Source organism: Pithys albifrons, chromosome 3 (genome assembly GCF_047495875.1).
Source record: "Pithys albifrons albifrons isolate INPA30051 chromosome 3, PitAlb_v1, whole genome shotgun sequence".
NCBI lineage: Eukaryota > Metazoa > Chordata > Aves > Passeriformes > Thamnophilidae > Pithys > Pithys albifrons.
Window position 1 is genome coordinate 26,138,537 of NC_092460.1, and position 10,323 is coordinate 26,148,859.

The 10,323-nt window shown below is 38.7% G+C and overlaps 1 protein-coding gene across 2 annotated transcripts in view; it reads left to right on the forward strand.

The window, feature by feature from the left end:
* GNPTAB (N-acetylglucosamine-1-phosphate transferase subunits alpha and beta) overlaps positions 1 to 8,664 on the forward strand; it is a 43,178-nt gene extending 34,514 nt beyond the window's left edge. Inside the window, exons 18-22 of one of the 2 annotated variants that reach the window (XM_071551078.1) lie at positions 1,285 to 1,383; positions 4,636 to 4,803; positions 6,249 to 6,339; positions 6,917 to 6,974; positions 7,462 to 7,550. In XM_071551078.1, the coding sequence (XP_071407179.1) occupies positions 1,285 to 1,383; positions 4,636 to 4,803; positions 6,249 to 6,339; positions 6,917 to 6,964 (406 nt within the window). In that variant the 3' untranslated portion in view covers positions 6,965 to 6,974; positions 7,462 to 7,550. Of the gene's footprint in view, positions 1 to 1,284; positions 1,384 to 4,635; positions 4,804 to 6,248; positions 6,340 to 6,916; positions 6,975 to 7,461 lie in introns of both variants that reach the window. The other variant, XM_071551077.1, reaches the window with a different exon arrangement.
* Positions 8,665 to 10,323: the final 1,659 nt, after the last annotated feature.

Here is a 10,323-nt window from a genome sequence, read left to right on the forward strand (position 1 = left end):
CTTGGGAAAGATGTTCCATTCCCCTTGGGAAAGATGTTCCATTCCCCTTGGGAAAGATGTTCCATTCCCCTTGGAAAGGGCAGGACAAACTGTGATTAGGAGCATAGGTTTGAGTACTTGTATTTGTGGAGATTTGACTGAGATCAGGTTCTCTTGAATCTTTCTTCTCTGAAAAGGGAAGTGAAGGGGCAAGTATTGACCTCTGTTCTTGTAACCAGTGACAGGAGTCCAGGAAATGGCATGAAGTTGTGTCAGAGAAGTTTAGGTTGGATATCAGGAAAAGGTTTTTCACCCAAATGGTGTTTTTGAGCACTGGAACAGGCACCCCAGGGAAGTGGTGACAGCACAAAGCCCATCTGAGTTCAAGAAGTGTTCAGACAATGCTCTCAGGCACATGGTGTGACTCTTGAGGTGTCTGTGCAGGGCCAGGAGTTGGACTCAATGAACTGGATGGGCCTGTTCTAGCTCAGCACATTCTATAACTCTATGGAACCTGCACACCAATTGCACGGCACTGAGGCTGTTTGCTGGCTGGAGCTCACAGCCTTGTCTCCTGTTCTCATCAGTGGCATTGGGCAGCCCAGGGTGGTCTCTGAAGCTGCAGTGGCCCCAGGAGTGGCTACAAACGAAAATAAAACTATAGAATGGGAGAAGGTTAAAGGTGCTGCTTAGGGCAATGTTTGGACATTATTATACATTAATTCTTAGAACATCCAGTTGTGCTGTAACCTTTGTAATTCACTCCCTTCCTGGGAGACTTTATGCTAAAACTGAAAAGCTGACCAATAAATGAGACTGAAAAATGTTGGGGTGGGGGCAAGGACTTGCTGCACTTACACTGACTTTTGGTAATATATCATTAGGGTATGTGCTAAATAATTGTATTAATATTGTGAGCTTTATAAATGGAGTAGCTCGTCTTCATTAAGACTTGAAGGAGCCAACTGGGTGTTTTCTTATATTGAGATAAGAAAGGTGAAAAATATAAGTGTGGTACCACTAATAAGACTGTTAACCTGGGGTCAAATGCTCATAGTTTTTATGCTTTCTATTAGAATTTATATCTTGGAATTATACATGGTTACCAATAAACCTACAGGAAAGTGGTTCTGTGCAAGAGCATTAGTTGAAAAATGTATTGATAGAAAGTAAATGGCAAATTCTAATGAAGGTTGGCCAGTCAGATTAGAAATGTTACTAAATTATGTTAAAGTCAAGATTAATATTTATTGAACTAGACTTTGTGTTGTTTTAATAATGTATAACTATTATTTTAACAATAAGGTTTGAAATCATGGGAGAAGAGGAAATTGCCTTCAAGATGATTCGCACAAATGTTTCTCATGTAGTTGGTCAGCTGGATGACATACGAAAGAATCCCAGGTATCCTGTTTGGTGATTTGTTGTGATGAAGTTGTGAGGTGGTTTTAACTTTCTGCTTTGACTGTTTAAACTTTTTGTGTGTTGAAAGAATAATTTTTTATCATGTATTTCTAAACTGTGTGTCACAAAGCTAAGATCAGTTTGAACCAAAAGTACTTCTAAATTTTTCTGTTTGACTGCAGCAAAGTGACTCCTCTCTCTGTTATGCTACAGGTTATCTCAGTAATTTGTTACATTTGTATATATTGAAAATCATTGACAACTTACGAACTTCAGCTATTTTTGAAGCTTTCGCTTTTGCCATTTTAGAGGGCATACAGTTTCTATTATAGCCAGTTACATTTTAAAGGAAGAGTTTTTTGATCTGCTTTATGTAGGTATTTTATACTAAAACTTAGTATTATTTTGTTACAAAATCAGTTTTGCATATTCATTTTGCTTTCATGCTCTTTTACAATATGGCAAGAAATATTGATATTATTTTTTAATGTTTGATGAGAAATTAGTAAAAGCTGAAAGGTAGTCCTCTGTTCTCTGCTGTGCAGTGGTAAAAGGTTTAGATACTCAAATCTGGGAGTAGACTCTGTAGTGTTGAATTAGACTCCTGAAATGACTGTGACATAAATGGAGAAAATCTGTGTCCTGAAATACATTTTACAGAAACCACCTTGCAAAGCAAGGGGTGCTGTGTTTGAGACTCCAGTCTGAAACTGCTTTGCAGAAGCATTTAACTGTAGATCTGAGCCCATTGCCTAAAACTGGGGTTTGAAAAGATGTTACAAGATCATTTAGTAGCTGTCTTAAAAGTGGGATAGTACCTCAAGGCACTTGTCTCCTTTCTTTCCTTCTCGTGGTTGCACACTTTTATCTTGCATCATGCTTCTGTCTTTAGAAAAACAGAGTTCTCTGTCAGTTTAATGAATTTGGCCTCAAGAAGGGGTCTGACAAGTGTCAAGACAGAGCAAGGACCAAAGTAAAACCAAAAGGTACCTTGGGCTAGAGAAAGTGAAACCTCCTCTTTGTTACAGCAAGTTATTGGGTAATCTCAGCTGCCTGTAATGCCACACCATTATTTATAGATGAAGAGCAGGTTTTCACTTTCCTCTCATACTATACTACTTTTACTAGGTCATTCATTAAGAAAGGGAAATGTTAGTATTGAGACATTTTTCAGCTGAAGGTGGTTTGTTTTTTTTGCTGCTCCTCACAAGAGTGCCTTCTGACCACATAACTCCTGCATTCCAGTTCCCACAGTGACCCATTTCAAAAGAAAAGTAGGCAGTGCTCTAGCTCATCCTGCTGCTTCATATTCCTTCTCTTTCTTTGTCTGCTGGCTAGGAGGTGTTTTAAAGGGAGGTGTGATTTCAAGCCTTGTCAGGCCCAAAGAGGGCATGTAACGTGAGTTTCTCACCTTCAGTGTTCAAGTTCATGATGTGAGGTTGAGTAAATTACTTGGGCTGTATTCTTGCATTACACTGCAAGTACAGTGCAGTACTGAAGTTATACCTTGTTAGCAAAGGAGAGCTGGCACAGTTATGTAGACATGCCATTTCCTTCTCTTTGCCATCTTTTCCTTGCATATAAACCAATAATTAACCCAGTCTCTAAAAGCAGGTATTTTGTGCCTGTCTTGGAATGAACTGAAAGTATCATTCACTTACTGATCTGCCTAAAATGTTTGGTTTGCATCCTTAAGGCAAAATGAGCATTAATTGTCTAGGTGTTAATTCTGGAATATCCAAAGAAATGTCATGTTTGGTTTCTTTTGGATGGATTAAAACAGTCTGTCCATTAGAAATGGACTAATACCCTCATCACTCCCAACACCATGTCTTGGTTTGCTCTGTGTAGCAACCTCTCAGTTCATATACTACATCTCTTTTAGATGAAGCTAAACAGGGGTATATGCTCCAGAAGTGCAGCTACTGCATTCCCAGGGCTAACGAGCTGCCAGTCCAAGGGATAAGGTCAGGGATAGTCCAGAGTGAACTCCCAAATAGCTTATAGTGTAGACATGATTGCCATAACCAGCTGCTTTGCATAGTATTACTTGATAGGGTGGATAGACCTGCTCATTTTTGGAAAGGCGTATTTTGTTCTTCTCAGATAAAACAATTCAAATGCCTGTTTATCCCTGCACGTAACTGTCTAGAGCAAGGTTACCAATTACACCCGATTTCAGTCCATTACCATTCAGTGGTAATTCCCTGTGTGGGCTGCTACACATGCTATAGGGCTCTGCTTATTTCCAGCTTCATGTAGGAAGCCTGAACTTTGCTCTTTGAAAGAGCACACCATACTATAGAGAATACAGCTGACCAGAACTACTTATTTACAAAGGTTAGCAATGACAAGGCATATGTCACCAGATACGATTTCTGCCTCTGGGGAAAATGTAGGGGTCTTGTATCTCACAATATAAATAAAGCACATAACTTTGCCCATATGTGGAAAGGGGAATTTTTGTTGTCAAGCACCAGGTCAGAGTGGCCAAGGCTACACAGCAGTCTACCACACTAATTTAGCTTCAGTTTTTTTGCATAACTTAAACAGTTGCATATTTCTTATGTGAAAAATAACTCTCTGCAAGAGGCATTATTGGGAACGTGCTTATTTGGTCGCAGTGATTTCCATACTAATTCTATCCAGATTACTGTTGTTTGTATTTTGGTTGATCATACAAGTCCAGCCTTGGATCTAAGATTCAAGCCATGTCTTGTCCAATTTATATAATGTTCTCAGTAGTCCAAAGCCTGGGAACCAAGCTTTGCCGACTCTTAATCTTCTATAGTTTCGATGGTGACTTTTTCTAAAGAATGCAGCATACACAGTAAAATGTTAATAATTGAGTATGTTTACCTTCTGCAGTGGAACTCAATTGGTTATTTAAGGTACTTTACTCATGATAATTTAAAACTGTAAAAATCCTTACACAAATCATAATGCGGTTTACGATGGGCTCTGGGTTGTTGCATACTCTGATGCCCATTAGGTGGCACCATTATATAACTAGAAGAGAGAAATGTGGCCTGTCACTGGATTCCTCAGAGGTTTTGACTTGCTGTCAACCTTAGTGCTCTTACAATTGAAATAAAATTAATTTACAATAATGCAGCATTAAAAAATATATCAATTTGTTTTTAAAAGGATACTCTATCAATTTTGTTTAATAGGATTCTGTTTGTGTTATTGATTTGCCAATACCTTTGCCATATTATTAAAAAAATCTAATAATTTCATCTTATTTCCTAGAAAATTTGTTTGCCTAAATGACAATATTGATCATAATCATAAGGATGCTCAAACAGTGAAAGCAGTGCTTAGGGATTTTTATGAATCGATGTTTCCCATACCTTCCCAATTTGAGCTGCCAAGAGAATATCGCAATCGTTTCCTTCACATGCATGAACTCCAAGAATGGTATGTTACACAAGTTGTTCTCAAGTTGTAATGCAACAGCATATAATTATGGAAGATATTGGTACAAGCCATTTTCTCACCAGTATTATCATGAAGGAATTAAGAGTGAAAGTATTGTGAAAAGACTTGAATGGACTAAAATTTGAGGTCTGCAGGATTTGGATTTTTCTGGTACTTGAATAGTCATTGACACTTCATCAATTGACACTAACCTACTGAAAAGAAAAAGGGTTTTTTTGTCTGTCTCTTTAAATAATTCAGGAATTTTGGGTTTCATTAAGTGTTAAAAAACACAAATCATCTGGATAATAATTAGGAAAGATATATATGTGTCTTGTTTGCACATAATGCGTGAGATTTTTGTGTGTTTATCTCTTGCCACTTTAAAAATAACTTCAGAATCTGGGTTAGTTGACTTGAGAATACAAGGAAGAGGTTGACAGGTACAGTGACAAAAATGAGACAAAACTAATCCAGTAAATCTGTTGCTGATCAGCAAATCGTTAGAAATAGCCACTGATAAGGAAAGAGAAAGCATTAGAGGAACTGTAGAAGGAATCAGAAGGACTGCAGGTGACATGAGCAGGTGGGGATTGTAGTGGCAGAGGGAGTGGGGGGCAAACCCATTTCAGCAGTTAGCTTTAGAAATTTGTGCTGGAGAAGTAGACATACTCCCTTTATGAACCTCCATCAAGACTTTTTGTAGCTTCAAAAAGACCCTTTATTTTATGTTGCTTGTAGCTAAAGAAGATTCTACCAGGGTTGGTGCTGAAGTGCTGGTGAAAATCAAAATGTTGTCTGAGTCATAGGACAGCCCAGGTTGAAAAGACCTCAAAAGATCATTTGGTCCAACATTTCCTGGTAATAGGTGCCCAGCTGAGATTATGTCCTGCCAGCTCTCAAGTGTCCTGGTTACAGGCACACAGCTGTAGCCCATAAGGGAACTGCAGTTTGGTGAAGAAGGACATACTAAGTGTGACTCATTCCTTTCCTGCTTGTGACTGTGGAACCATAGTTGCCATGTGTAGATGTGGCACTTGGGAACATGGTTTAGTGGTGGCCTTGGCAGTGTTGGACTCAGTCTTAAAGGTCTTTTCCAACCTAAATGCTTCTAAGATCTAGCACCGTGATCAGTCACATCTTGAAAACATCCAGTGGTGCAGACCATGTCCCTGGGGAAGCTGCTCCAGTGAATTATTGTTTCCACTATAAAAAAATTTCCTTATATTAAGATGAAATCTCTCCCAGTCCAACTCATACCTGCTGGCCCTTGTCCTCTCCATGTGGCTCTCTTGACAGAGAGAGCCTCTGTCCCCTTTTTAGTCACCCCTGAAGTACTGGAAAAGAAAGTTTCTTTTTATGTTTCCTGGAAAGTCTTTAAAGTTTAAATACTTGAATTCATAATATATGAAGCTGTTTTTCTGTTTTCTTCTTTCTTTGTTCAGGAGGGCGTATAGAGACAAGCTCAAATTCTGGACCCATTGTGTTCTAGTAACACTTATTGTTTTTACAGTCATCTCATTTTTTGCTGAACAGGTAAAGTTAATGTATCATCAAATTTATATAACAACAGGTTGTGGAATATTTGGGATTACAGCAGATGGATTTTTAAGTAGGTTTTGCAGAGTAGCTAAGATTTTTCCTTCATGAAAGAAGTAAAGATGTTACATGAATAATGATTAGGTTCCTTCAATTTTTAAGTCATCGTGATGAAAAGAGCATAATGGGGGGGAAGTGGCATTCCCTTCTCAGGTGCCTTGTGACTGTCAAGCCCATGTTCAGTGTGCTACATTTGGATGCTCAAAATCAGAACTTGCTTTTGAAATTTTTGGTCTATTCACATACAAAAGTGCAAAGTAGGTAAACAGGAAGGAAACTTAAGTAACAGCAATACTGTAGTCCTGAAGAGAATCTTAATGTATTTAGAGGCCTTATCAAAATCTCTTCCCTTTGTCATTGCAATGACTCTTATTGATTCAAAAGGTTTTTAATCTGTTTCGAAAGAAAAAATTCCCTCCACTCTACAAGCTTAAAATGGCTTTCTTGAACATGATTAGTCCTGCTGAACTCAGAGGGAGTCAATGGAACAAATCATGTGGGTAATTCTTTGCAGGTTGGGGCCTTAAGTAACACTTTCCGCGGTCTGATGAAGAGGGTGTAATTCTTGAAAGGTTGGCTTTTGATTATTATTTTTTTCCCACCTGTAACTTTTGCATGAATCTTTCCCTTGATTTTCAGTCTTCTGTATATATTAAAAAACTCCATTATTAACTTGGTTTTGGACGGGGATACTCAACTCAGTGTTGCAGTTAGGAATATAAATACTTTTAAGATGCCAACTCTGTGTTGAACTTTTAGAAACTTAATGTAGCCCAGTGTTAAATACACAAATTACCTTTACAATAATCAGAATACAGGCATACTGTATTTCTCACTTTCGGATTGTGTTCTGATTATTGAGAAGTCCAGTGGAAATGTGCATACCTAATAGATGAATTTGAGTAAAAAATGTTTTTCCTGTGTAATAAAAAAATAAAGTACAGTATTGACTTAATTACTGTGGATGGTACACATTTTATAGTTTCTAAATGAAAACCTGACCAGCTGTGGACCTTTAGCCCAGCAGAGAACTACATACTGTATTTTTTCTCTCCTCAGCTAATTGCACTTAAACGAAAGATTTTTCCAAGGAGAAGGATCCAAAAAGAAGCTGGTCATGAACGAATCAAAGTGTAGAAGAGCTTTATTTTGGAGATCAGTCTACCTCAAGATGTGATTAAGCATTTTAAATCTCTCTTTCATAAGTGTCTTTTCTGGTTTGACATTTAACTACATTGATATGAAGAAAAAAATCATGCACCTACAGTTAGATTTCCTGCAGTGCTCTTCATGATATAAAAGCTGTTGGAGCTGTGGCAATGCAAAACAACAATAAAAAATAATTGCAGGAAACCTGTACATAGACAGTTTTCAACAGATCTTACTTTACAACTCTTAGTTCCATGGCCATGTTATCCTTTTTTATAAAAAGGGTTACCTAAACAAATGTAACTGCATTTATTGCAGTGGATGTTGCCAACAAGATAAAATGTTGGAAGGAAAAGTTGTTTGGGACCAGCTTAACAAGTCCTTGATCTTGCATTCCAAAGCATTTTGCAAATTTCTGTCATTGCTGCTTTTTTTAGACCTGCAGGAAAATTGAGAATTATGTAACTTGTCATTTAAATTTAGTACACATTTATAGATGTTGACATTCTTTAAAGCACAGTGACAGTTCATCTCCCTGCTTGTAGTATTTAATTGGGATTTGGAAGAAATGTGTGCTAATAAAAAAAATACACAGTAATAGAACACCTAATGGTTATTTGAAAGATACTTTATATGTGGTGTGTTCTGGTCCAAAGAATACAGTGAAGTTATTTCTTGGCTTGATTACAAAGAGAGGGTTGTAATCAAATGAAAATGATCAAGGAATAATGTTTTACAAGCATTTTAACTATAAAAGCAAAAGTGCCTCTCTATATGACTGGGTAACAAGCTTTTAAAGTAGAAGAGTATGGGAGCAGTGTTTCACTTCGGAAAACAATGTTTGTACTGATACACAAAGCTTTAGTGGTTTTAAATTTAACAGGGATTGGCCTTGTGTTTTGCTGAGACATCAGAGTAATGTGATTTTATGTGGGAAAAGGATACTGAATCTTTTCAAGCAGAAGTTTTTGGTGGTGTATCTTCAGTTAATTGTGTTAGCAGTATTCAAAAAAGCATTAATTTTTGTAATCAAATGATGTACAAACTGTATGTGCATATGTCTTGTAAGATACTTGGTTTGCTTTGAAATTAACTAAAATGTGAGGAAAGTTTTGTCTGTTTCTTAATTTTAAAGTAGTCAAAAACTCACCTATTTTGATAAATTAGCCTGTAATGTCTTATGTTAAAACTTGTTTTCCTTTAAAACCTTCCAGCTGGCGGCTGGTCACCAGTGGTGTTCCCCAGGGGTCTGTGTTGGGTCCAGTCCTGTTTAACATATCTATTGATGATTTAGATGAGGGGACTGAGTCCATCATCAGCAAATTTGCTGATGACACCAAGTTGGGAGGGAGTGTCGACCTGCTGGAAGGCAGGAGGGCTCTGCAGAGGGATCTGGATAGACTTGAGAGATGGGCTGATTCCAATGGGATGAAGTTCAATAAGGCCAAGTGCCGGGTCCTGCACTTTGGCCACAACAACCCCCAGCAGCGCTACAGGCTGGGCACAGAGTGGCTGGAGAGCAGCCAGGCAGAAAGGGACCTTGGAGTACTAATTGACAGGAAGCTCAGCATGAGCCAACAGTGTGCCCAGGTGGCCAAGAAGGCCAATGGGATCCTGGCCTGTATCAAAACTAGAGTGGCCAGCAGGACCAGGGCAGTGATCCTTCCCCTGTACTCTGCATTGGTGAGGCCACACCTTGAGTACTGTGTTCAGTTCTGGGCCCCTCAGTTCAGAAAGGATATTGAGGTGCTGGAGCGAGTCCAGAGAAGAGCAACAAGGCTGGTGAAGGGACTGGAGCACAAGCCCTACGGGGAGAGGCTGAGGGAGCTGGGGTTGTTTAGCCTGGAGAAGAGGAGGCTCAGAGGTGACCTCAGCACTGTCTAGAACTACCTGAAGGGAAGTTCTGGCCAAGTGGGGGTTGGTCTCTTCTCCCAGGCACTCAGCAATAGGACAAGGGGGCACGATGGGCTCAAGCTCTGCCAGGGGAAATTTAAGTTGGATATCAAAAACAATTCTTTAGAGAGAGAGTAATCAGGCATTGGAATGGGCTGCCCAGAGAGGTGGTGGATTCACCATCCCTAGAGATTTTTAAACGCAGATTGGCCGTGGCACTGAGTGCCATGATCTGGTAAATGGTCTGGAGTTGGACCAAGGGTTGGACTTGATGATCTTGGAGGTCTTTTCCAACCCAATCGATTCTATGATTCTATTCTATGAATAATTTAATATTAATTTGAAGCATGAATCTGTTCTCAAAGTAGAATCAAACTTTTAAGCACTATAAAAATGCAAGCACTTTGAATTATTAAGGTTATATTTCACTCTAGCAATATATATTATGCTGAAATGTAGAAGTTAAATAAGTAGTTTAAATCTGCAGTACTTCAGCAGAGCAGAAAATCAGACATTTCAAGAAATGCAAGAAAGCTTTGATGACTTCTTACACTTGAAACTATTAGGTAGATTCAAATTTTACTAGGGATTTTTTTTAATTTCACATTCTAATCAGAATAGTTGGAAAAACTTTGTCAAAATTTTCAAGGCAGTTTTTTCTGATGAAGCTGTGCATGAATAAACAGAGTGCAGAAGTAGCTCATCTGTCACGGTAATTCCTTTTTGTTCAAACAAAGTTCTGGGCAGGGTGTCCCATCTTCCCACCCTGTTCCTGGCTCGTGGGTCACACCATGGGATGCTATGAGGGGGCACATCCAGGGAAAACTTGGACTCGCTTAAGGAAGTACAAAATAAAACTTCTCTAATGGTTGGGGTAAT